The sequence below is a fragment of the Rhagoletis zephyria genome, unplaced genomic scaffold, assembly GCF_001687245.7.
Source record: "Rhagoletis zephyria isolate East Lansing unplaced genomic scaffold, Rhagoletis_zephyria_1.1 Rzeph_scaffold_00042, whole genome shotgun sequence".
NCBI classification, from domain to species: domain Eukaryota; kingdom Metazoa; phylum Arthropoda; class Insecta; order Diptera; family Tephritidae; genus Rhagoletis; species Rhagoletis zephyria.
Window position 1 is genome coordinate 316435 of NW_016157126.1, and position 27515 is coordinate 343949.

At 43.6% G+C, this 27515-nt stretch overlaps 3 protein-coding genes across 14 annotated transcripts in view; 1 reads left to right on the plus strand and 2 right to left on the minus strand.

Annotated features, from left to right (window-relative positions):
- Positions 1-27515, plus strand: part of Crk (Crk proto-oncogene, adaptor protein) — a 190879-nt gene that overhangs the window by 155591 nt on the left and 7773 nt on the right. The gene's annotated exons all lie outside the window — the stretch shown is intronic.
- Positions 3401-8569, minus strand: LOC108367183 (uncharacterized). The gene is made up of 5 exons (XM_017621780.1): positions 7008-8569; positions 4917-5037; positions 4647-4855; positions 4427-4580; positions 3401-4336 (listed from the first exon to the last, which is right to left on the minus strand). Exons 2-5 carry the CDS (start codon positions 5035-5037, stop codon positions 4218-4220), a joined length of 603 nt encoding a protein of 200 aa, XP_017477269.1. The 5' UTR covers positions 7008-8569; the 3' UTR covers positions 3401-4217.
- LOC108367073 (uncharacterized) lies at positions 5036-7018 on the minus strand. Of its 2 annotated transcripts, none has more exons than XM_017621619.1 (2): positions 6420-7018; positions 5036-6378 (listed from the first exon to the last, which is right to left on the minus strand). In XM_017621619.1, the coding sequence occupies exons 1-2, from the start codon at positions 6425-6427 to the stop codon at positions 5061-5063; spliced, it is 1326 nt and encodes a 441-aa protein (XP_017477108.1). In that variant the 5' UTR covers positions 6428-7018; the 3' UTR covers positions 5036-5060. The 2 variants fall into 2 exon arrangements, with proteins under 2 accessions (XP_017477108.1, XP_017477100.1); XM_017621611.1 differs by having other exon boundaries at positions 5036-5975; positions 6048-7018.

The window sequence follows — 27515 nt, forward strand, 5'->3', positions numbered from 1 at the left end:
CTTTCGAAGTAAAGTTTAAAGACTTAGCGTCGCAGATTGATGGTGTAAAAAACCAAGTTAATTTAATGGCTGCAAATGGTAACAACAATGCCAATGCTATTAATGCATTAACTGCAGAAGTAAGTGCCCTTAAAAGTGCTCATAACAACAAAAGTGGTGTCAACGGTTGCCGGGCAGCGGACACCGAACTGCTCACTTTCTCGCCGCTTCCAAATTCGTCACAAGTGCATTTGATTGTAAACAAAAGCGAGCCTGCTGCGTCGGGCTCTCCTGATGCTGCCTCTGCTTGTGATGATAAATTTGGCAACAACAGTGACACGACGGTTTCTGTTGCCTCGTCTCATTTACTTATTTCGTTATCTTCTTCAAATGTTCGCGCTCTACAGCATGTAAACAACCGCGCGCCTGCTGCGTCGGGCTCTCGCGATCCCGTTTCCGCTACACCATCTGGTCTCTGCAATGCTGCTTGTGATGGCGATTTTTCTTCTTCTCCTGTTCCTACTTCTTCGCCTGTCCCAGTGGTAATGCAAGCTACGACGCCTACTGCGAGTGCTGTTGCGACTGCTACTAATACATTGCAAACACCCGGCTGGAAAACTGTACCAAAACGTAAACGCAATACTGTAAAACCTTTGGTTATTGGCTCATGCAGCACCAATGAGCTAAGACTTGAAATGGCTGCATATATCTTCATTCTCGCCTAGTGTAACCGCTGCTGATCTTTTATCGTATGCTTCTAAGACAGCTAAAATCGATGTAAAGTGGATGGTTTTCTACCCGCTAATAAAGAAAGATTCGGATCTTAGTAACGAGAAGCTGCTTAAGGCGGACACTCAGAGAGTGTGTTGATTCGTCCGTTTCGTTTTTTTCAACGAGACGGTGCTCCTCAGAAAGAGGCATAACTAACCCTGTGTCAAGAAAAGTTCCTTCCAAGCAATTAAAAATATATTATCAAAATGTTTCCGGCCTCCGAACAAAGTCCAAGGCACTTTTTGAAATGAGTTCTCACTCAGATTATGATATTTACATACTGATTGAGACCTGGCTTAATACAAATTTTTTCGATTCTGAGTTTTTTGACTCCAATCTGTACAACGTTTTTCGCAAAGACCGTGACTATATTAAAACGGGGCTCTCTAGAGGTGGTGGAGTACTCATTGCAGTTAGGCGAAACTATCGATCGTCGCTTCTCCCTTTGGCGATTGCGGATACCCTGCTGGATCAGCTCTGCGTTTCGGTCAATGGCTTGTCTAAGCTTTTTATATGTGCTTCCTATGTTCCGCCGTCTAGTGCTGAGTCTTTATATAAAGCGCATGTAGATAATATTCTTGCCTTGCTTCTAATAATGAAAATGTTTGTATTGTTGGGGATTTTAACCTGTGTGACATTAACTGGTCTAGTTTGGATAATGGCCTAGCCTTATATCCTACGAATGTTAACAGTGGCTGTGAATGTTATGTCATTGATAATTTTTTAAGTATTAACCTATCACAAATTAATCGTTTTTCTAATAAGCTATCTAGAATCCTAGACCTTATCTTTATTAGTAATGATTTAAATTTCACACTTAATGAGTGCCTTGACCCATTATCGACTCCCGGCCTGCATCATGTTCCGCTTATTCTTCATTTAGAGTTTTATGAGTTTAGAACTGTTTTATCGTATAGTAATCCTACTAGCTTCTGCTATAGAAAATGCAACTTTGATGTTGTAAATGATGTGGTTTCATCTGTAGCCTGGGTTTCGTTATTTGCGGGGGTTGGTGTTTTACATTGTTTCGATACTTTTAAGCAATAAATTAATGTAATCTGTGCGGATAATATACCAATAGTGCATAAAAAAAAAGCTATAAGGTTCCCTGGTATACCAAAGATCTTAAAAAATTGAAGAATTTGAAAAACAAGTTTTTTAAGAAATTTAAACTTTCAAATGCCCTATCTCACAAGGATAAATACTTGCGATACTCCAGAGAGTTTAAGTCGATGAGTAAGGTTCTTAAGCGGAATTATGTTCTTGAATTTGAGTCGGAAATAAAATTGAATCCGAAGGCTTTTTGGAGGTATGTCCAGTCCAAGAAATCGTGTTCCAGTATTCCCAGTGATGTGTTTTATCATGAAATGTAAGCCTCTACTCCCTCTGAAGCTGCCAATCTTTTCGCGGATTTCTTTCGCTCTAGCTTTGTGAAAGATTCGGATCCTTGTGGCGGTTATCCTCAGAGTGCCCATTCTCCTATCAATTTTGGTTCGCTTGATATTTCAATTGATTATGTTGAGGATGGCATCCGGCATATCAAATCTTCAACTCAATCCGATGTCGATGGAATATCGTCATTCCTGTTGAAGAATTGTCCTGCCTTTGCCTATCCACTTTTTTTGATCTTCCATAAATCGCTTGAACAGGGGGAGTTTATAGATGCTTGGAAGACCACTCTTATCACCCCGGTATTCAAATCTGGCAATAAAAACGATATAAGCAACTATCGGCCAATAGCTAAATTATCAACGATATCCAAATTATTTGAGTTTATTGTCAAACAAAAAGTATTTTTTGCTGTTAGTCCCTTAATATCTGTTAATCAGCATGGTTTTATGCCTGGAAGGTCCACTGTAACTAACCTAGCTGTTTTTACCGAATCCTTTAATAACCGTCTGCAAGTCGATACCGTGTATACGGACTTTTCTAAGGCGTTTGACAAAATCTGTCAGTCAATATTAATTTCAAAATTGGCTAGCATAGGCTTTCCTTCAGCTTTTTTATCTTGGGTAAAATCATATCTTTCTTCGCGGAATTGTATTGTTGTAGTTGACAATGTGTTCTCCTATCCCTTCGTCGCCTCCTCTGGAGTTCCTCAGGGGAGCATCTTGGGTCCCCTACTTTTCGTGATTTTCATTAATGATATTTCTAGTTGCTTCAACTTTTCAAGATTTCTATTGTATGCGGATGACTGGAAAATCTATTCTACAATTTCTAATGCTTCAGACTCATTTAATCTACAGGCTGATCTTAATATGGTTGCTTGGTGCTCCAAAAATAGATTAAATTTAAATATAAAAAAGTGTTACCATGTCTCCCACTCCAAATCACGTTCCATTACCCAGACTTCTTATCTCATTGGTGACTCGCAGCTTGCCACCATTGGTGAAGTTTCTGACTTAGGAGTAATTTTTGATGCTAGATTTACTTTTCACAGCCACTTAAATTATACCATTGCAAAGTCATATTCAATGCTTGCATTTATCCGTCGATTTACCTCGGACTTCACTGATCCATATACCATAAAATTACTATACACTACTCTTGTTCGTTCTAAGCTCGAGTACGCTGTCTTCATCTGGCGACCATATTATGAATGTCATATCAACAGAATTGAACGTATCCAAAAATCTTTTATTCGTTATGCTCTACGCTGTCTACATTTCGTTGACCCTTTCCCATCTTTCACTGCTAAATGCATGCTTATAAACCTTAAATCACTGCACAATACACATGCACAATCTTTCTCTTACTTTCGTTTTTGAAATTGTACGGGGTGCGATTGACTCGCCGTTCTTACTCGAACGGATTACATTTAATATCCCACCAAGAAGCCTTAGGAATCATGACATTTTTTCTCTGGATTTTGTCAGGAATAACGCTCCCCAGTAGATAATTTTAGGTGTAAAAAGCCCTTCCTGGGAGTCAAGAGGCCTTCCACTTTACATTCCTTCTTCCTTTCTTTTTTGTATGGAGTGGGACAAATTGAAGGGCTTCTGCTTCCGCTACCCATAAAAGGGCTTCCACAAGGGCTTTTGTAGGACGCACCACTGAAGGCCTTCTTATTTCGCTACCTACAGAAGGTCTTCCAGGCGGGCTTTTGTAGAACATACCACTGAAGGCCTTCTTATTTCGCTACCTACAGAAGGGCTTCCAGATGGGCTTTTGGAAGACGTACTTCAGAAGGCGTTTTGAAGCAGTTCTTCTAAAAGTGCTGCTTTAGTTAAAAAAATACATACTTCTCTAAGGTTTCAAAAGAGGTTTTATTGCAACTCAAAATGCACTTCACATTCGTTTGTAACGCTAAGGCTTATTAGCTAAAAAATATTAACTTATACAAAGAAATTCATTTAATATAAAAATTAAGGTATTGCAATTAGGTACAGTTGAATTCATTGAGATCAAAAAACTAAAAATTAACGCTTATAAAAATAAATATTAGAATTACTTAAATTAAAGGTCAATCAAATACTTTGCTTCTTAAGCAAATGAGTTGCTTTATATTGTCGACTTTTGCTTAATTTAAATCCGCTTTTCATTTCGGATCGATATTGCTCCCGCGTTGTCACGTCTTCGGCAGCGTCTGAAATATTGAGAGGGAAAATATCATTTTAAAACCTTAACTACGCTAAAAATATGAATTAACGTAATCTGTATCTTTACATGTACTTACTAAAAAATATATTGTTAAGCACAGCTAAGTTACGGAAAGCCTTTTTCCCCTGCATGCCATCATAATTAAAAGATTTTATTATCTCTGGCCCCAGGAGGCTCGACAAATTTCGCTTCAAACCGCCTTTTTTTATTATTTTCCGAACAGTCATGATCTAGAAAAGAAAGACAGTATATTTTGTATAAATTAAATTGAGGAAAATAACTAAGCAGCTTCTTACCATTTCATTTTCATCGTAATTTTCTGAATTTTCGAAGTTATTCAAATCTTCCTCAGTTTTTATTGGAAACAGCTTTATTATTTCGGCGTTTCCTGTTTTAAACAAAACAAGCTGTTGGGTGTACGCCTTTATTGTGGCCAGCTCTTCCATAATGATTTCGTTTTGCTTGTTTACCGTATTTTCTAAATTATCGATTCTTAATTGTAAATCTGCAAGATATAGGAAAGTTAAAATTAGTAAATTTAAAATAAAAAATACGAATAATATTACCATTTATTTGCGCGTCCTTGGAATCATTTGTGACAGTGTTTCGCAATTGTATGTGATTTTGTGTGTGAGTTTCAAAATTAGCGTTTGAAGTGCACAAGCTTTTTAATACTTTTTTCGACATCTTGTTTTTATGAAATTATTAAATTATAAATAAGTGTTGTCGAAGCCGTGTAAAAGAGGAATAAATAAATACTCATTTTCTGAGGGAAAGTACATCATTTTGCACATTACTTCATCTATCTTAAAATCTCTTTTATCAGCGTTTTCATCAAAAATATTTCCAGTGCATATCCCTAACATATTCATAGATTGGACGGGGTGCTCAAAGAAATTTTTTAAGTGTGTGAGTACCGTCCCATTCAAAAAAATTTCTTCTCTTTCGACAAATCCAGTAATTCTTACTATTTGAAAAGGAGCTATGCAGCACAAATTATCTGGCATTCGTGTACTCACAAAGAAATTTTCATTTTGAAAACTTATAATTTTCCCCAATTTATTTCTTTTAAAACCCGTTGGGACAGCCTTAATCTTAAGATGTGAGGTGGAATATTTGTTACTTATCTGCTGCAGAATCTTAGAAGGCTTTCGGACATTTTTTTTCAATTCCTGCATAAAATTTTCGAAACTGTAAGCTGTAAAATTCGGAAGTGCGCCCATATCTTCTACACACTTTCGCAAATGCAGCAGGTTATGTACATTGAATGTCACGCAGGAGTCGCCAAACAAAATTGGAAACTTTTGTACGAAAAGCTTAAGCATATCCTCCGCCTTATTTAAATTAAAGTTGGAATTTACTGGTGAAGAAAGCATCCTGTAAGATACATGTAGTAGTAAATATTCATTATACATTTCCTCGCCTACAATACCTTTTAAAACGACTAAGCCCGTATAAAGGGCAAATTGCCGGAACTCCGTAGCTTTCCATCTACAAATTTCATTAAGCGATCGCGGTTTCCTTTGAAATTCCCTGGGGATGAAGGGAGCAAGGGAAATCAACTTATTTGACATCAAATTTTTGTCGTTAGTCCCAATTTTTTGAACGGTTTTTCTATTTATAAGAAGCGTTAGAAATTTTCGCATAACTCCAAGGTCTATCAAATGCATAGGCTCTAAGGGGAATTGAGTAATCATATCAATTCCTATTAACTCTAATTCACTATGCCTCTTTTGATGAAAACCTTTATGGAATTGCATTTGCTTTCTGTTACGAAAATCTTCATACGTTCTTGGTTCAGCTGAGGCTGTACTGAAAGTTGTAACGTTATTAATCCTTTGGCCCCTTTGGTAGCATTTCTCGCATCCTATTAAAGCGTTATGGCCTACCGTGCTACACATGAAAGAGCGAGCAGGTGCATCACAGATGAACGCTCGTAAATCAATTTGGAAACTGCGACCATAGAGCTCAACTCCGCTTTCTTTAAGGTTTTTTATTTCCGAAACTAAATCATGTAGATATGAGTCTATATTGTAAGGCTTTGTTCCGCCGAGGTAGACACCAATTAAAAATACATCAATATTGATGTTCACAAACCTTCCCATAATTGGCCACAAACTTTGGGAACTGCTTTTATAGAGCGGAATACCATCTACCCCTATATCAAAAGTTATTGAATTTTCTTCTGGCAGAAACTCATGTGGAAGTTTTTCTAGTTGCTTCAAAAAACCTATATGGCAATAGGTTCCCGGTGACACTGTCCTAAAAATCACACTTTCTGAGCAATTCTTATTTTTTAAAAGTGTTTTTATGTGGGTAGGGACCGCCAAACCCTCAGAGCTTAAAATTTTGAGCAATGCATTTGCACTTGCGCGTGTCGGATTGTACTGATTGCACCATTTAATTAATTTAGTTTGTAGAGTTTCTTCCACCTGATGTCTTGGAACTAAAGAAACATCAATTTCTTCGACATTAGCCGCTGCAGAAGTGGTGGGAATATCAATGGTATCTATGGGATTTTCACAATTAACATTATTCGCCTGAGGTGCGCCTCTGCACAACCGCAATTGATTTAAGAGCTTTTGTTTTTCTACTTTCAGGTTTCTATGAAAGCTACTTTTACTTATTCCCCTTTTATACATTTTTACAACACTTACATTAGAATATTTTAAGTTATTTATTGAATTATTGCTTATATTTCTTTTAAAATTTCTACACACACGTGTTGATCGCTTGAAGAGTTGGTATACATAAATTTCAGCTATGATCGCGTTGCCAGACCAGCATATCTATTGAGTTCATGCAGGGTTGCATTCGGGCAAATTATAACTAGAAAAGGCCTTCTAGAAGGCATTCAGGCTAGCACTTTTTTCAGCCCTTCTTGGGTAGGCCTCTTAGAATGGCTTTACTTAAGAAGGCCTACCTAAATTATCTTCTGGGTCCTATTCGCAGAGCTCTAAACGACTTTAATTCGCTCTTAAACTCTTCTGCTATCGATTTCTCTTCCAAATCTAATTTCAAACTACTTTTAAATAGTATGCTAAATTAGTTATTAATTTATATTTGGTTTTTTTACCAAATAGTCTGTACGAAATGTTTATTTCTAGATTAAATAAATAAATAAATAAATAATAGAAATTGAAAACAAATATTACAGCGTTAGATAAAATATTATCTTTAATAAAAATCAGCAGTTCTACGAAATTTGCAACTGTAGAACTTTGCCTTTCTCTAAATTATCAAAGTATGTTTGAAGAAATACAAATGTGAGACAGGGCCTTTCTATATTAAGGTAACGATATATATGTACATACATACATACATATGCGTTGGCGTATCTATGAATGCCTGCAGATTTAAGGTTGGGTAATAATATTAGGCAGTTCTTACCTCCAGTTCCCAATTTAGCACTACACTGTTACAGATTTGCGATCACCGGTATGTGACAATCCGGTAAAAACGGCACAATTCACAAAATTGTATAGTAACTACAAGCACTTTAAACAAGGTACATTTTTTTTTTTTTTTAAAAATAACTTTAACCTTAACTTTTACACTGTTACTTCACCGGTTATAATAACGCTAGCACCATAACTTTTGCATCTGAACCGTTCGCCACCACTTGGGTCATTTTATACCCTTTGGCCTGGCCAAATGACTCAATCGGTGTTATGTACTTACATATGCACGATGAAAACTCAAAAGAAAAACCGCTTTCACACACACACTCTGAACTTTAGTTTCACTCAGCACTTCGAACTTTCTCTGTGCGTTACATGGTTAATGTTTGACTAACTATGTTCGATCGAATACTTATACACTCACACAGTCACAATCGGTTAACATCGAGGTTTGATCATACTACTTATGTTCGATCCAGTACCCACATTTACGCTCAGTTAACATAGATGCCCGATTGCCTTATGTTTGGTCCACTCCATACCCACATACATACATTCACCTACAAAAGTATCTGGCAAGCAGCTGGCGCTACAGTGATTTGTTGAGCGGCCATAGCGCTGCCTCGAATGGTGGCCGCCTCTGCGGTTGTTTTCGGCTTCTATGGGCGGGCGCAGCCATTTTCCTCGCGTTTTGGTGTTGGCGAGTGTTTGCTGTGTTGGTTGCTCTTGTTGCACGGTGGAGAGAATCAGAAGGTGGCGCCGATGGCAATGCCGCTAATCGGCTCTCAGTGAATTTGACAGAATCAGCTGTTTTGCTGGCGTCACAGTCGAGATGACAGCAGTAGTGATGTGCTGAGTCAATTTAATCACCCTAATCGAAGAACTTTTGAAACGATTACCTAGTTAATTAAATACTTTTAAAAACGCTTTGATTTTGTCACCAGAAAAGTGTGTGAATTACAAGAGGGTGAGTTTCAGGGACCTGCCAATTCTCTATTTGACTTTCAAGGAAAGAAAAGCAGCGGAAACGTAATATTTAAATCTTTTAACTTTCCCATGGAATAACTTTTCTTAGAACCATTCCATCCGACTGAAGAATTTTGGATAATTGTTTACGGAGTGAAAACCGCAATAAAAATTTGGCAATAAAATATTTGGAAATATAGTAAATTCATATTATTATCCTCAACAAAAACTAAGATTCAAAATAGGATGAGGTGGAAAGCCGTAATTCAATAGTTCGAATAAAGTGTTATATGAAGCCTAATAGTTTCTGCTGCAAAACGTTTCCAATATCAAACAATATGTTATCAAGGTCGAATAGCTCAATATATGACAACAACAGAAGTGTAAATCATTCAGACACTATAGGTGATTTTGATGAAATTGTGGAAATAGCTGATCTCGCCTAATAAGGCGAGGTTTTTATTTAATTTTTAGCGCCGACCTCTTAAAAGCGGATTGTGCGATTAATCAATTGATATGAGTTATAATAAATTTAATAATTGCACAGACCTATTGCAAAATGTGTTGAAACAAACATTTTTAAAAAGTATGCCTATTTTTAAAGAAAATTGTTTGTACGTCACTATTATATAAGTGATTTTTGTTATTTATTATTACCGTCTGAAGGTGTTGTATTCGTTTTTGGTTTTAAAAGATATTTCATTTTTAAAATAAAAGATTTGTTAAATCGATTCCATGAATTTTATAAAAAAAAAAGTTGGCAATTTTTGGCAATTTTTTTTTTAAGAAATTGCGCTTTTTTTAAAACAATCTGGACACACTGCTTTTAATACTGATTCAAATGAAAGATGTATATATGCCGGTTCGGTGCCATAATACAGAGAAACTCTTACTTGTTTGAAGTATTTTTGTTCCAGCTGAATCGGACAAGTATCATTTTTGTAGGCAGATTCTGTATCCAGTTAGCGACAATTTTCGAATCGCTATCGGTTTTGTTGACGTATGATATGAAATATCTTTTCGTCAACAAGTGCGATATCCATCCGAAACTTGTCGGCCGCAGTCGCGTCGCGTATGTCCCGTTGTCCTTTGCGCTTTGTTCTTTATTGCCAACGTGCTTAAACTATATGTACAATTGTATGTATATGATTATATGAACAATAACGGTAATTCAAATCACTTCAACTAGTGCTGTACAATATGTGGCTACAATTCAAAGTATGTGTTTTCAATTTTTAATATTCTATGTACAATTCAAAAATTATCTGTATATATACATGAGTGTTGTGGGGCTCCAAGCCCTAGGATTTTGTCGCAGCATGATCACGTGCTCGGCGGCAGTGCTTGCTCCGGTAATGTTGGCGAATCGTGTCGACTCTCTGCTCTGCTCTTTGTCCAAGTGCAATCTCTCTGTCAGGTAGCACTTTGTGGATGGGAGAATGAGCCTTCGGCAGTGTGGCGCGGCCTAGTGGCTGGCCGTCTAGCGTAACGACGATATCTCGTTTTGCAACCCTCAACCTGTCAGCATTTCACGCAAAAAAAGCCAATGGCGCTAGAGGTTTACGGCTTAAGCCTCACGATGCGCTCCGTGCTTACCTACGGAAGCTGGTGCCGGCTGAGTTCGCGTTGATCACTTTAAGTCGGTCGTCGAATGAAACGTTTGAGAAGCGAATGAAGATCGCAATCCGTAGGCATGAGAACGCAGCGAACTTTCGTGGTGTGTTGGCGTGCACGAATTCTTTTGATTGCTATGCATCTTTTGTGTGGTTCTGTGCGCTTTGTTTTGAGAGACTATTAGTACGGGTGTATGTGCATAGTGGTGATATTGCGTATATCTTTATGTATTGTGAGTATGTATATGCATGATGGTTTGCTATGTACGTGGGTATGTAGGGGCGTAACAGTGTAGCGTAGGGAAGCTACGTTCAGTCCCCCTCCCACTTCGGCGGATGAAAAGGTGCAGTATTCCGGAGTTTGGGTCCGAAGGCCTGCACTACCTGAGGTAATGCCTCGGTATAGTTTACCTTTAAACGATGCGTGAAGGCTCGGTCGGTGTGTGTGTTAATGAACCTTTATTTGTTGTAAACTTTAATACATATTTTTAGACTTATATATAAAAAGAAAATTTAATTAATTACTATTATGTTTTTTTTTGTAGCAAATATACATAATTCAAGCGTAAAGGTGTTAACTTAAGCCCAAGTTTGTACAGTAATTTTTATTCAGAGTACGTGTGTGTTAATTAGCTTCAAAAAAAGGTGACAAAATTAAAAAAATGTTTCGCTTAAGTCTAAATTTGATGTTTATTCTTCGACCATAGTTGCTGAAATCAGCAGGCTTTCACCGTGGTGTGGGAGTCGCAAGGCTGCTCTTCGTTGACGCCGCCTGGTGCTGCATTGGCCGTTGTTGGTGGCACCATATCGGAGCCGTAGTGGTTCGGTGTGGCCGTATCGGAGTGTACCGGGGGGCTCGAGGGTGCGAACAGCTGGAGTCAGGGGCTCGCGTCTGGCTGTAAGAGCGGTGGGCCGCGAAAAATCTTTACGCTTGTAAAGCGTGATTTGTTGGGCGGCCATGGCATTTCCTCGAATGGGGGTCGCCTCTGCGGTCGTTTTCGGCTTCTATTTGAGATTCAATGGTGTTTGCAATGCGAGTTTTGGTACGCATGGCGGCGTTGCGTGAGAGATAGCGCTGTTTCGGCGGTCGATTTTACCGGAGCATGATCACGTGCTCGGCGGCAGTGCTTGGTCCGGTAAGGCGAATCGTGTCGGCTCTCTGCTCTGCTCTTTGGCCAAGTGTAATCTCTCTGCCAGGCAGCACAGAGTGGGTGGAGAATCAGCCTTCGGTGGTGTGGCGCGAGCTAGTGGCTGGCCGTCTAGCTTGACGACGGTGCCTAGTTTTGCAAGGAAGTCCATTCCTAGTGTCATTTGCTCTGCTGGGTTAGGAATCACTGCTACTGATGTGCGCGTGAATCGATTGTGGTATTCAATCCTGACGGGGTAGGTGTGCGTGCTAGCGACGCATGTTTGATCCGCGACTTGTACATTCCATTCATTTGGCTGAGGCCGGATGTTGCGCTGTTCCAGATACGCGCGCGTGTTGTCGTCGATATACGTTAGTGTGGCTATTGTGTCCACCAGTGCCCGTATGTGCAATCCTTCGATGGTGACGTCGGCGTAAAAGCGACCGTCGACGTCTCGCCATTCAGGTTGCAACGCGGTACCGTGGGCAGCGGGTGATGCTGTAACGGTTGGGGCTGCTGGCTTTGGTCTCGGGCATGGGCGATATCTGGAAAAGATACCTCTTGCCCGCAGTGGGCACAGAATAGCCGCCGCGTGTTGAGACAGTGAGAACGCTGATGTAGCAGCAGGTGTTACTTCCGTCGTATCGGTTCCCCATGGTGGAGAGGCAACTTGCAAAGCATTATGTTGTGCTCCTTGACTGGGAGCATTTTTGCCTCGTCAGGAAGGTGGTGTTACGGCGTCATCAGGAGGCATCCAGTCGCTGTCCTGAGTGCGGTGTTCTGTGTTGTCTGAAGCTTCATCCACTGCGTCCTACTAGTCCCCGGCAACCACACTGGTGCTGCGTAGTTTAAAACCGGCCGGCCTATTGTCTTGTATGTTGCCAGCAACGTTTCTTTGTCTTTGCCACAAGTACTGCCGGCTAGCGACTTGAGGACCTTGTTGCGGCTCTGTACTTTATTGACAACAGCGCAGAGAAGGAGAGCAGGCTGTCGAATGTTACTCCGAGTATTTTGGGGCTATTCACCGTCGGAATTGGTGTATCATCGACGTGAATTCCCAGCGGTAGCGTGACCTCCTTCGTCCAGGTGGTGAACAAGGTCGCAGAGGATTTCGTAGGGAAGAGGGCTAGACACTTTGCAGTGAAGAAGCGACAAAGCTCGGAGAGATACCCGTTTACTTTCGTACACAAGTCATCAATTCCATTCCCACTCGCCATGATCGAGCAATCGGCGGTGTAAGAGACAATCGAGACTCCCTCTGGCGGTTAAGGGAGCTTTGAAATATAACAGTTGAACAGTAGCGGGGAAAGGACACCACCCTGTGGAACCCCCTGTTTTATTTTCCTGAGTTTACTCGATTTGTCTCTAAACATTACCGACGAGTGTCGACCACTCAGATAATTTGCCGACCACCGTTTGAGCCTCTGTGGGAGAGCGGAAGCCTCTATATCTTGTAGTAGTGTGGAATGGCTGACATTGTCAAACGCCTTTGACAAGTGCAATGCTACTAGAATCGTTCTCTCACAGGGATGGTTACGGTTAAGGCCACAAGTTATCTGAGTGTTTATGGCGTTAAATGCTTTTGTTGTACTGTGCACTTTACGGAAACCATGCTGATGCTTCGCTGGGGTCAGGTGGTTCGTAAAATACGGGAGCAGCAGGGCCTCAAGTGTCTTCGCTACCGGGGAAAGGAGTGTTATCGGTCGATACGAATCTCCTTTGTTGGCAGGTTTCCCCGGATTGAGCAGTGGGACCACTCTCCCCACCTTCCAGATGTCTGGGATGATGAGAGTGGCCATAGACAAATTGAGGACCTCCGTTAGGTACGCTACTATTGCAGGACCAAAATTTTTCAGCACCAGCATCAGTGTTGCCACAAAAATATTACCAAATTCCTCAAAAACAAATGAAAAATCCTCAAAATCTGAACAAATTGCTCAAAATTTCTTATTTGCTATTTACAGGTACTTAACATTTGTTCTTGCGGTTCAAACAAAGTATCAGCGTTATTTTTTATGCCTTGGTTGGTATATAATATTTCTGCAACTATATCAGTGCTTAATCTGGTCCTCAAGTCAGTCCTACACATTTATAAACTACTAAATATACGTTTTACTGAAGCATTAGTTAATTGGGAAACTTATATGAACCTGAAGAATCTTTTAATTCAAAAACTTTTTTCCTATAATTTTCTGGATCTAATGAAGAATCAATATGAATATCCTTATGGTTGAACAATTCGTTATCGAGATTTTGCAAGTTCAAAATAAGTTTAAAATGCATCTGCTGGTACGAAGCGAGCTGCTGCAGCGGTGATAGCCCTGCGGAACTTACGTTCACCAAGGTGGACGCCGGTTGGTGTGGGGAGAGCAGCGAAGGTGTTTTCAGTAAATTCCGCGAAGCCTTTCCAATCAGCTTTAGAAAAGTTGACATAGGTTCGGTGCTCCGCGGAAGCAAAGTCGGTTGGTTTATCCATCGAGATGACTATGGGCAGATGGTCTGATGCCAAAGTCAGCGCTGTTTATCAGACCAGCGCTGACTATTGTTATGCCTGGCGAGCTGCAGCAGCTGCCCATAATCCAGGTGGTTGCGTCGTCGTTCATTGTGCAGAATGTCGAATCGTCTATCTGTTCAGCCAAGTCAGTTCCCCTACGATCGTTTCACAGAGTGCCAAAGATCGAGGTGCGCATTAAAGTCACCTACTCCCATACGGTTTCCGCCTCTGAGTAGCGCACCTATGTCAGGGTGATATCCTGCCGGGCAGCAGGTGACAGGGGGTACGTACACGTTAAATATTTCGAGCTCAAGATCGCCTGACCGGATAGCAATGCCCTGACATTCTAGAGTGGTATCCCTGCGGTCGATGTCTGCTTCGATAACACGATACTGCACGGTGTGGTGCGTGATGAACGCTAAGCCACCACTATTATCTCGCTCGCGATCTCGACGGTGCACGTTGTACCCTGCACAATTCAACTATGTTGAATTGCTGTGCAACTTCGTCTCTTGGACCGCAGCTATCAGTATACCATACCTTCCCATGAAGACGCTTATCTCCTCGATTTTGCTCTGAAGCCCGTTACAGTTAAATTGAAGGAGCTTCATGTGGTTCGGGAGACATGTGGTAATGCGGGGTTTGAGAGATGTGTGTGGCCGTGACGCCATTGGCTGTGTGCACTACTGAGATGGTTGCCGCCCTGTGGTGGGGGTGGGGGGCGTCGCAGTTGAGGTTTGCGACCGTGCAGCGCAACACGGGCCCTCGAGGTTCCTCGTCCAATCTCGTGTGGTGCGCAGACCTAAACATGCCTTAAAGTGGCACCAGCCAAGGCAGGTGTTGCACATGACTGATGTCACATTACGGAATATCCTGGTCTGACATACCGTGCAGATTGTAGGAGTTGTTGGCGGCGTCGTGTGGGGGGTGGTGCGGTTGTGTGAGTTTTGTGGTCTGTCGTGGTTGTGGTGTGGTCTATTGTGTTGTTATGTTGTTGTGCTGTGGTGTTTGTGTGGGGCTGCTCAGGTGGACTGGGGTTAGCCGTGGAGGCTGCTCTGTTTGAGCAGCAGGGGCCGCAAACGACGTGGTCCACTGCCGATGTGTCCGTAATCCTGAGCAGACTCTGAGGTGACTGTACCCCTCGCAAGTATTACACTTGACTGAGGTGGAGTTGTGGTGTAGTAGTCTCCGGCATACTCAGCAGGTGTAGGTTTCAGACCCTGGGTTTGACTCGATGCGAGCCCTGAGCAGAAGAATACGTAGCGAATGTAGCCCTATGGGCAAACAACTTCTGAGATACTTCGCCGACCTAAACGGGGTGAGATCGCCGAAACAACAGCCCTTGTTTGGGTAAAACCCGAGTCATTCCGGTACGTAGAAGCGGCTGTCGTGGGAATATTTTTCAGCAGCTCGTACCCATCGGTGAGCTCCATTAGCTTCTCGATGGTTTGGAATTTGCTCCGCTTCACGAAGAGTCAAGCCGTCGTTAATGCGCTCTAAATGGTCTTCGTTGTGCATTGTTGGATGTTGCCGGTGAGTATCTGGAGGGCGAGGATGTAATCTTTGGTTTTCTCTCGCTGTAGCTGCTTTCGTTGGCGAATACCGTCTCCCAGGTGCCGTAAGTATCGCTTTCGTAAAAGAATCGCTCTGCATCGGCGCGGAATGGGCCAGCCATGTGTCTATTTGTTGCCTTCTGATTCGGAACCTTGGAAGGCTTTGCCGCGTACTTTGCTTTTGAACTTCTTGAATTGCTTCTTGGTGGGGTAGGAGAGATTCTCCTATCTCGGTGGTCAGGATCGAGCAGTGTGACTGGGTTGCCATACTAGTTTCCTCAGCGGCAATCTCCATCTCTAACTCTTTGAGAAGATTTTCTGTTGATTTACGGTTTCTCTTTGCTTTGACGAAGTTGCTCAGAGTGCTGCGCAGCTCAGAGACGGTGCTCCCTTCAACGGATATCTGATGCTGCTTGCACTCTTCAATCAACCTCTCTTTCTTGAATGGGTATATCCAGCCCAGAGAGTCGGTGTGTTATTTGTTGGATGGGGTGTGTTCGGTGAACCCTCTTCGACAGGGTTGGGGCTTGTTCATGCTTTTGAACATGCTGCCGCAGAGCTTGGTCCCTGCTCGGGCGCCATTTATGAGGTGGGTTTTATCGAACGCTGAGGTAACTCGGCCCGGCGTTCGCGAAGATAGTACTCGGCCCTGATAAGTAATGGCGGTGACAGCGACCCTAGATGCTGATCGCCAGGCTAGCGGTCCTAGTTGGTAGCTGTTCGCGGTCGTGGCTTTGGCCCAGGGGCGGCAGCTAGTGCTGAATGATCACCTGTAAATGACCACGGAAGCTGGGAAAGACAGCCCATTTCCCCCTCTTATGTATTCAATCGTGGCTGCTTGGCATTGTGGGGCGGGTTTACCCGCTTCGGCACAAAGCCCGCTCGCCACGCGATATTCTAAGTGGGCAGGGAGTATTCCCTCTTTTTCAGGCCCCTCAACCTGTCAGCCTTTCCCGCAGAAAGAGCCAGGGCGCTCGCAGTTTTACGGCCTAAGCCTCCCGATGCGCTGCGTGCTTACCTACAGAAGCTGGTGCCGGCTGAGTTCACGTTGATCACTTTAAGTCGGTCGTCGAATGAACCCTTTGAGAAGGGAATTTAGATCGTAATCCTTAGGCATGAGTACGCAGCGAACTTTCGTGGTGTGTTAGCGTGCACGAATGCTTTTGATTGCTGCTCATCTTTTGTGTGGTTTTGTGCGCTTTGTTTTGAGTGTCTATACTAGGGATGTTTCGAAATTCATATTTTTCACATTCGCGAATGCTGTTATAGTTGTTTGATGAACCTTTGGACTTCGTCCGTCAGTTCGTAGAGATGCTTCCTGACGTACCTTGGCCAGAGCTCTTCTGCGAGCAGCTGCATTTGGGCCTCGTCGTGCAGGTGATGTTGCGGCGACATCAAAAGGCATCCTGTCGCTGTCCTGAGTGCCGTGTTTTGGCTGGTCTCCAGATTCATCCACTGCGTCCTACTAGTCCCCGGCGACCACACAGGCGATGCATTGTCAGCGGCGTTTCTTTGTTTTTGCCCCAGGTACTGCCGGCTAGCGACTTAAGAACCTTGTTGCGGCTTTTGTACTTTGTTGACAATTGCGGTTGTATGCGCCGAGAAGGAGAGCAGACTGTCGAAGGTTACTCCGAAGATCTTGGTGTAATTATGGCTTTAAGTGCTGTTGTTGTGCTGTGAACTTTATGGAACCCATGCTGATGCCTCGCTGCGGTCGGGTGGTTTGTATAGTGCGGGAGTAGAAGGGCCTCTAGTGTCTTCGCTAACGGGGAAAAGAGAGTTATCGGGCGATAATACTCTCCTTTGTTGGACGGTTTCCCTGGCTTAAGCAGTGGGACCACTCTGCCCATTTTCGAGATGTCTGGAATGATGAGGACCCAAAATTTTCAGCATCAACATACAAATTCCGTCGGGTCCTATGGCTTTGGAGGCTTTCGGCTTCCCGATGGCTACCCTTACCTCACCGCTGGTGAAAACAAGAGGCGCACTTGGTGTTGTCATTTTTTGCAGCCTTCTGGTAACTCGACGTTTGGCTTTATCCACCGGAGGAGAATAAACTGAAGGCTAAAATAGCTCGCGCATCTCTCCGGGTCCGACGAAGCGTGGTCGCCAAAATTTATATCAACTCTGTCGTCACGCTTAGTCGGGTTGGACAATGACCTCACGGTTGACCAAAGCTTACTCACACCAGAGGCGAAGTTGTAGGTCTTAAGATGCTCTTCCCACTTCTTCCGCTTATGTATGTTCACAAGTTTCCGAACCTCCGAGTTGAGATCTCTGATACGGGGATTTCCGGGATCGGCCTGACGAAGGTTGTCGCGCTCATCGGCTAGGACAGCCGCTTCAGCAGGAAACTTCGCACAGTAATCCGAATTACATCCTGCTGGGATGAAGCGGGCTGCAGCAGCAGTGAGAACACTGCGGAATTTACGCTCACCTAGTTCAACTTAAGTTAATGTGGGTAGAGCAGTGAAGGTCCTTTCAATAACATCCGCGAGGCCTTTCCAGTCAGCTTTGGGAAGGTTGACATAGGTCCAGTGATCCGCGGAACAAACTCGGTTGGTTTATCAATCGAGTTAATGCTAAAGTCAGCATAATCCTGGTGGGTGCGTCGTCTTTCATTGTGCAGTATATCGAATCGTCTATCTGCTCAGCCAATTGTGTTCCCCTACGATCGTTTGACAGGCTTGAATGCCAAAGATCGTGGTGCGCATTGAAGTCATTAGGCGTGAGGAGCATTTCCACGACAGCCGGTTCTACGCACCGGAATGACTCGGGTTTTACCCGACCAAGGGCAGTTGTTTCAGCGGTCTTACCCCGTTTAGGTCGTCAAAATCCATTAAACGTTGTTCGATATTGGGGCTACATATGCTCCATACCCTTATGCTCACAACACAACAATAGACACACAAAAAACACAACAGCACCCACACACCGCCGCCTGCAACTCCTAGTCCCTCGGACAATCTGCTCGGTTTGTCAGTTCAGAATAGACCGTAACGTGATACCAGTCAAGTGCAACTCCTGCCTTGGCTGGTGCTAATTTGGGTCATGCTCAAGACTTCCCAACACGCGTGATTGGACGAGTGACTATGTGGGCACCTGTGTGCTGCCCAGTCGCATATCTCCCCCGCGACGCCGCCCACCACAACCAAAAGGCAGCACCCCCGTTTTCAGCACATACAGCAGGGCGCCGGCAGGCTACACAACTCCCTAATACCATGCATTACAACTGGTCGCCCAAGGCACACAAAGGTGCTACAATTCTACAGTAACGGACTTCAGAGCAAGATCGAGGAGATAACTGTTATCATGGGATGGCATGGAATACTTATAGCTGCGGTCCAAGAGGCGAAGATGCACAGCAATTCAACCTTGTTGAATTGCGCCGGATGCAACATGCACTGTCGAGATCGCGAGCGAGACAATGGTGGCGGCTTAGCGTTCATCACGTACCACACCTTGCAGTATCGTCTTATCGAAGCACACATCGACCGCAGGGATATGTTCCTAGAATGTCCAGGGTATTGCTATCCGGTCAGGCGATGTTAAGCTCGAACATCACCCTAAAATAGGTGCGCTACTCAGAGATGACACCCGTATGGTAGCTGGCGGTTTTAACGCGCACCACCATCTTTGGCACTCAAGCCCGTCGAATGATCGTAGGGGAACACATCTGGCTGAGCAGATAGACGATTCGACATTCTGCACAATGAACGACGACGCACCCACCAGGATTATGGGCAGCTGCTGCAGCTTGCCAGATCTAACAATTGTCAGCGCTGGTCTGATATACAGCGTATCATGGCGACCTATGGTGACTTTAGCATCAGACCATCTGCCCATAGTCATCTCGCTTGTTACTGAAAGCGTCTACGTAGGTGAGCGTAAGTTCCGCAGGGTCGTTATTGCTGTTGTGTTGTAGCGGCTACAACAACCCCTCCCAGATCGGTTAGTCCCTCAATCGTTGTCGTCCAGCTCTACTAGCGATAGCCCCAGGACAATTGTCAGCGCTGGTCTAAAAAATGTCAGCGCTGGTCTGGTAAACAGCGTGTCATGGCGACATATGCTGACCCTGGCATCAGACCATCTGCCCATAGTCATCTCGATTGATAAACTTGCCGACTTTGCTTCCGCGGATCACCGGACCTATGCCAACTTTTCCAAAGCTGACTGGAAAGGTTTCGCGGATGTTACTGAAAGCGCCTTCACTGCACTACCCACACCAACCGACGTTCACGACGGTGAACGTAAATTCCGCAGGGTTGTCACTGCTGATGCAGCTCGCTTTATCCCCGCAGGATGTATTACGGATCCTCCCCCGAACTTTCCTACTGAAGTAGCAGTTCTAGCCGGTGAGCGTGACAACCTTCGTCAGGCCGATCCCGGAAATCCCCGTATCAAGGATCTCAACTTAGAGATTCGGCAACTTGTGAAAGTACATAATCGGAAGAAGTGGGAAGAGCATTTGAAGACCTGCAACTTCGCCTCTGGCGTGAGTAAGCTTTTGTCGACCGTGAGGTCGTTGTTCAACCCGACGAAGCGTGACGACAGAGTCGAAATAGACTTCGGTGGCCACGCTTCGTCGGACCCGGAGCGATGCGCGAGCTATTTTTGCCGGCAGTTCATTCTGCATCCTCCGGTCGATAAAGCCAAACGTCGAGTAACCAGAAGGCTGCACAAAACGCCAAAAGCAATGGGACCCGACAGAATATGCATGCTGATGCTGAAAAATTTGGGTCCTGCGTGAGTAGCGTACTTAACGGAGGTCCAGAACTTGTCTATGGCCACTCTCGTCATTCCAGACATCTAGAAGATGGGGAGAGTGGTCCCACTGCTCAAACCGGCGAAACCAGCCAACAACGGAGAGTCTTATCGCCCGATAACCCTCCTTTCCCCGGTAGTGAATACACTAGAGGCCTTGCTACCCCGGTATTTCACGAACCACCTAACCCCAGCGAAGCATCAGCATGGGTTCCGTAAAGTGCATAGCACAACAACAGCACTTAACGCCATAAACACCCAGATAACTCGTGGCTTTAACCATAACCGCCCCTGTGAGAGAACTATTCTAGTGACGTTGGACCTGTCCAAGGCGTTCGACTTTGTCAGTTATTCAACGCTGCTAGAAGACATAGAGGCCTCCTCATTCCCACAGGGGCTCAAACAGTGGCGAATTACCTGAGTAGTTGACACTCATCAGTAACTTTTAGGGGAAAAACCAGCAAACTAAGAAAAAGTAAACAGGGGATACCACGGGGTGGTGTCCTATCCCCCTTTTGTTTAATTATTATATTTCAAAGCTCCCTTAACCAGCAGAGGGAGTCACTATTGTCGCTTATGCTGACGATTTCTCGATTATGGCGTCTGGGAATGGATTTGATATTTTGTGCTCGAATGTAAACAGTTATCTCGCGGAGATTTCTCGCTTCTTCACTGCAAAGAGCCTTGCTCTATCCCCTGCGAAATCTCCGGCAAGCCTATTTACCACCTGGACGAAGGAGGACAGACTACAACTAGGTATTGCCGTCGATGGCGTAACAATACCGACGTCGAATAACCCCAAAATCCTCGGAGTCACCTTCGACAGTCTGATCTCCTTCTCTGCGTACACAACCGCAATTGTCAACAGAGTACAGAGCCGAAACAATGTCCTCAAGTGGCTGGCCGGCAGCACTTGGGGCAAAGGCAAAGACACTTTGTTGGCAACTACAAGACAATCGGCCGGCCAGTTCAGCGCCCGTGTGGTCGCCTGGGAGTAGCAGGACGCAGTGGATGAAGCTACAGACCTTCCAGAATACGGCACTTCGGACAGCGACCGGATGCCTTCTGACGTCCACCCAACGCCACCTTCACGACGAGACCCAGATGCTCCCTATCAAGGAGCATAACACATTGCTCTGCGAGCAGTTTCTTGTGGGGAGACAGACGTGGTCATCCAAACAAACAGCAGCTCGCAGAAGAGCCCTCGCCAAGGCACGTCAGCAGGCATCGCTACGAACTAACGGACGAAGTCCAGAGGTTCATTAAACAACCTCTCGTCCCGTCAGCTTATCGACAGGCCCTGAGCGACATTCACAGGGAGTCGGTCTCGAATTATGTAGACTCCTGCCCTGTGAATGCCGTTCTAGGCACACAACCACCTGACGTGGACGGGACAGAACTCTGTCTGCCTCGGTAGACTCGCAGACCTGAGCAGAATTAATGAGGATGTGCTCAACTAATGCCCGGGCATGTGGAGAGTCGCCACATGACTCACTGCACCTCTTTACATTCCCCGAGAACCCCAACCAGCTAACGCCCCTGTCCTTATGGACAGACCCTGTCGAAGTGGCGCACTTCCTGGGCCTCCCCTTAGCTGAAACCGACGACAAAGTTGACGAGTGAACCGACCCGAGCGGGGGTTAGTAGCTGCTACAAAAACAACAACAACAACCTCTGAGGAGCGCACCTATTCCAGGGTGATATCCTGCCGGGCAGCTGGTGACAGGGGTATATATGTGGCGACTCTTCAACACAGGGAGAACTGCGTTCTCGTAAACAGCTGAGAGCTTCGCTGAATATGTCGAATTCCAGTATCGAGCCTGGAAAATACACACGTCTAACTAGCGTGCTGTAATCTAATTTTTTTTTTCTACTTGGCTCGTCGACCTGTACGGATGCTCGCTCCTCTACGTATATTTGTATTTAGCTTAAACTTTTTTTTTTCACTTAAATAAATAATTCAATAGATATTTTAAGTAAGCGACGCAACCGTTTTATTCACAGCTACCTGTGTCGCAACATTGGTGACCCCGACGTGATCGCGAAAGATTTGTAAACTCAATTGGTTTATACTCTAAAATTTTAATATTTTTTTATCTGCGAGCATCCGTACCAAGAAGAGGACTGCATCAATTTCCTGCAGCGGTAAAGTATCGCAGAGAGAAATCCTATTGCCCAACGCACATATTTCGTTGCTAGCTGGTGATTTAATCCGATTCTTTTGGATGCATCGAAATCTCGTCATTGTGCAAAATACTCAATAGCAATGCCGATGAATGCTAGCGGAACACGTAACGAAATAGCACCGCCCATGCAAACAGACACTCTCTCGTCGCCAACAAACATGCTTGTAGAAGACATCATTTTATGCCCCGCCACAACCACACCCTATACGACGCTAAAGCAATGTCTTATCGAGCGACTAACAAAAGCGAAAGACGCTAAGTTGCTCCAACTCTTAGACGGTGAACAAATGGGATCGTACCCCTTCACAGTTTTTTCGCCATCTAGGTAGCTTATGCCCAGACGTGCCAGAAAAGATTCTTAAAGCAAGATGACAGTCACAACTTCCACCCCAAACACGTGCATGTCTCGCAGCACAGCCAAACGCGCCTTTAGAAGATCTTAGCCGGTTAGCAGATAAAATACACGAGGTGATGTCAAATGTTTCACGCTCTATAGCCACGGTTTCTGAAGAGCACTCCTTGCGCGCAGAAATAGCTGAACTTCGAAAGCGATTAGACTCACTAAATGTAAAGACTCAACGAAATCGCAGTAGGCAAAACACCTCGTACCGTAGTAGGCGTAATTCCTCACATACTCGCACACGTCTGTCAGCAGATGGTATCTGTCGCTACCACAGAAAGTTTGGTAAAGATGCCCAACGTTGTATTCCTGGTTGTAAGTTCTCGGGAAACTCGAAAGAGGGACAGTAGAGGCGGTCAATGACTCTCCCTCAGTAACATCACGCCGCCTATTTATCAGATCGCACCACGGGGACACAGTTCCTTGTAGACACGTGTGCGTATCTATCAGTATTTCCTCGCACCCGAATAAAAACACACCTAGTACCAGTAGGTTACCAGTTGTATTCCGCAACAGATTTGCCAATTGAAACCTATGGGTACCACACCCTCACTCTTCACTTCGGGTTACGACGCGATTTTACATGGTGCTTTGTCATAGCCGATGTTACGAAGCCGATAATTGGGGCCGATTTTTTAAGCCACTATGTTTTGCTAGTCGACCTGAAACACCACCTCATTAGTGACGAAAATACAGGAATAAGCATGCGTGGACGCGTCCGTAGTACACCCCAAATTTTAGCACAGCTGAGAGTTTCGCTCAATATGTCAAATTCCAGTATCGAGCCTGGAATCTACACATGTCTAACTATCGTGCTCTAATCTTTTTTTCTACTTGGCTCGTCGACCTGTACGGATTCTCGCTTCTGCGTAAATTTGTATTTAGCTTAAACTTTTGTTTTTTTTCACTTAAATAAATAATTCAATAGATTATTTGTTAAGTACGCGACGCAAGCGTTATATTCACAACTACCTGTGTCGCTACATATATACGTTAAATATTTCGAGCTAGACATCGCCTGACCGGATAGCAATACCCTTACATTCGAGGACGGTATCCCTGCGATCGATGTCTGCTTCGATAAGACAATACTGCACGGTGTGATGTGTGATGAACGCTAGGCCACTACCATTATCTCGCTCGCGATCTCGACAGTGCGCGTTGTATCCGACGCAATTCAAGACTGTTGAATTGCCATGCAGCTTCGTCTTTTGGATCGCAGCTATTAATATTCCGTGCCGACCCATGCAGACTGTTATCTCCTCGATCTCGATCTGAAGATCGTTAGAGTTAAATTGTAATATCTTCGTGTGCCTAGGGAGACTTTTTGGAATGTGAGGTATTAATGAGGTTTGTTGCCAGTCCAGTATCCTGGACTGATACACCAAGCAGATTGTCGGAGGAACTAGTTGTTGGCGGCGGCGTGTGGCTGGTGTTGCGGTTGTGTCGTTGATGTGGTCTGTTGTGTCTGTGGTGTTGTCTATTGTATTGTGTTGGGTTGCTCAGGCGGACTCTGGTGTGCCACGTATGCGGTGGTCTACTGCCTTTGAGTCGTAAGGCCTGAACAACTCGGAGGTAGCATTTCACCTAACGGAGGTGGAGTTGTGGTGTAGTCGTCTCTGGCACACTCACTTGGTATAGGTTTCTGGTCCAGGGTTTGACTCAATGCCAGCCCTGAGCAGAAGTATGCGAAGAAGATGTAGTCCTATGGACGTACAACTTTTGAGGGATTTCGCCAACCCAAACGGGGTTAGATCGCCGAAACAACAGCCCTTGGTCGGGTAAAACCCGAGTCATTCTGGTACGTACAACCGGCTGTCGTGGAAATGACGAAACTTCGTAATGTGTACTTCTTTTGAGCGCAGGACGGGTGGATGGTATTGAAAATAGGCAAAATCAGCCAATAACCTCCAATATAATGGTACGAAAACTGCGTTATTTTAGTAACTACTGAAGCTTATTCACCAAAAATTGATATTAACGATGATCTTTAGGCGGAACATGAGAATATTATAAATTTTTGGAAAATGGACATAGCCACGCCCACTTATGATTACATGTATATATCTTGGTGACCGCTCCACCAATTTCTCCCGAAATTGACACAGTTGTTGGTCTTGGTAAAGTATACTAAACGGCTAAAAAGTAAAAAAATCGGCCAATAACCACGGCCTCCTCCAATATAACGGTAATTTAGAGAAATACGAAATCTTCGATATATCTGTAACTGCTTAAGCTAATTTATTCAAAACTGTTGTTTGAAATAATTCTTTAGCAAGAAATACGTTCATGACACATTTTTGGAAAATGGGCGAGGCACCGACCACTTATGTCCACGTAAGTGTATCTCGGTAACCGGTCCATCAATTTGTACCAAACAATATAATTACTTGACACAAAAGCTGAAAAATTTATAAACCGGACTAAAATTATGCTTTTCATATAACGGTAAATTTCAGAAATGCTGAACCACCCCTGCTTACCATGTAACGGTAGTTTTCGGAAAGGTGAAACCCCTATATTTAATACTTGCGCCGGGCCGGCTTCGCCCGGACTTAAACTTTTTTACTTGTTGTACAATATGTTTATTTGTATATGCATATAAAGTACATTTCACTGATGAAAACTTAAATTTCTTTAAATTCGGTGTTTACATAAACTTCACTAGTTTAATTTAATTTTGAGCTCTTTTGCAGTTATTATACAGCTAAATATCACATAAATTACTTAATTCACGTAAGTTTTCTTAATATTTCGTTCAATATTTAATTTCAAATCCCAAATTTCCTGCAAATACATTTGAATTTACAAAGGGAATTTCACTACTAATTGTACTTTCAACTACCATTTTCGCACCAAAGAAGTCCAGTATTTCCTGTTTCTCTGTCCTTCCTAAACACAAGGGAGTGCCAAACCGCGGCTGTCAATAACTATTAAACCTTTTATTTTATTGGATTATGAGAGACAAGTGAAGACACAAAGCTATTATAAAGAGTACCGAACAACGCACGTATATGTATACACAAATAAAAAAAAAAAAAGCGAGTGGATATTAGAGAAAAAGTGGCTAAAAGGTCTAATAAATTCATGCCACATATTTTCTATACAATCGCTGTATTTTATTAATTGCTAACTTCATACTCTTCTTCTGCCTCAAAGCAAGTGTTAAATATTTCCAGCAGTAAAAAGTTAGAGCAGAAATGTAAAATTTTCTCACCATAGTGGCAGAGGCCCTTAGTGTTTTTGCTATGACCACGTCTTGTGTAGATCTGTATCTAATTTTTGCATCCTTATGTTTATTTTACTGCCAATGGCTACTCCTCCCCAACCATTTTTCTTAGCTTTTTTAAGTGTATTAAGATTTCTTAAGTTCTCGTCATGCGAGAAAAATTCCTGTAATGCAATAATATTTATTCCATTTTTATTGATAAAGAAGTCTATATGGTCTAAGCTAATCATTTGTGGTTGCTGGTTTTATCAACAGCCTTTGGTTGGCGCTGTTTTTACATAGTTTCTCTTTGAGTGTTACTGTTGGATATTCCTTATTTATCTGGAATTTTTCACATAGTACCGCCTTTAGTTTCTCGATCTCCGATGTTCTGCTCCAAACGCTGCTGTTGTACATAGTTGTGTCTAAGCAGAAGGTTTGTATTTAGGTTAGAACAGGAAAACGTTACCACCTACTAAAAAATTTTAATAAATTAAGTTAAATTAATTATTACAATATGGGTATCAATCGAAATGGGTTTTAAAATAAATTATTTCTAAACTACAAGAAAGATGGTTTCCACTTATTTAAAAAATCAAATTAAATCTCAATTAACGCCGCTTTGATAACCTACGTCTGCGAGACGTATGCTTGGCGCTTACACATATGTTAGTGTTCGGCCGAGCTTCTCCTCCGATTTGTGGAGTGCGCCTGGATGCTGTACAGTTTTACCCCGACTCCGAACAGCGATTGTATTTTTATGAGAAGCTGTTTTCAAGGCAGAAATACACTCGGAAGTTTCCATTGCCTGCCGAGGGGCGACCGCTGTTAAGAAAAAACATTTTTTCAAATTTTTTGCGATGTTGCTTTGACCAGGGCCTGAAATCATAAAATTAAAGCAAATAAACCATGGTACGTCTCGCTACAGAAGCAATCGCAGGCAAGCGATGGAGAGGAGGCCGAAAACACTACTGTGCAATGATAACATTGGACGTCCAAAACGCCTTCATTACTGCGGACTGGTCACACATTTTAAAAGTACTACAGAAGCATGCCGTTCCATCTTACATATTTAACATCATAAGAAGTTACCTGGATGGCAGAGTTCTAGAATATCTCACGGATTCTGGTACCAAAAAGTATGCCGTAACCGCAGGAGTACCGCAGGGTTCCGTGTTAGGCCCGACATTAAGGAATGCTACGACTACCGTTTTCAGACGGGGTAGACTTTGTGGGGTTTGATAAGCTAAGCTAAGCAAATTCAAGAGGTCGAAGCAAAGGCAAACAGCGCGATCGATGCGGTGATTAAATGCCTGGAAACCGTATGTTTAGCCATCGCAGCTGAAAAAACGGAGGCGATCCTCATAAGTAGCCGCAAAAAAACTGAGACCGCAACGTTCAAAGTTGGCAGGTATACGTGCACCATTGACAACGGTGGTCTCCTCGGTACTAT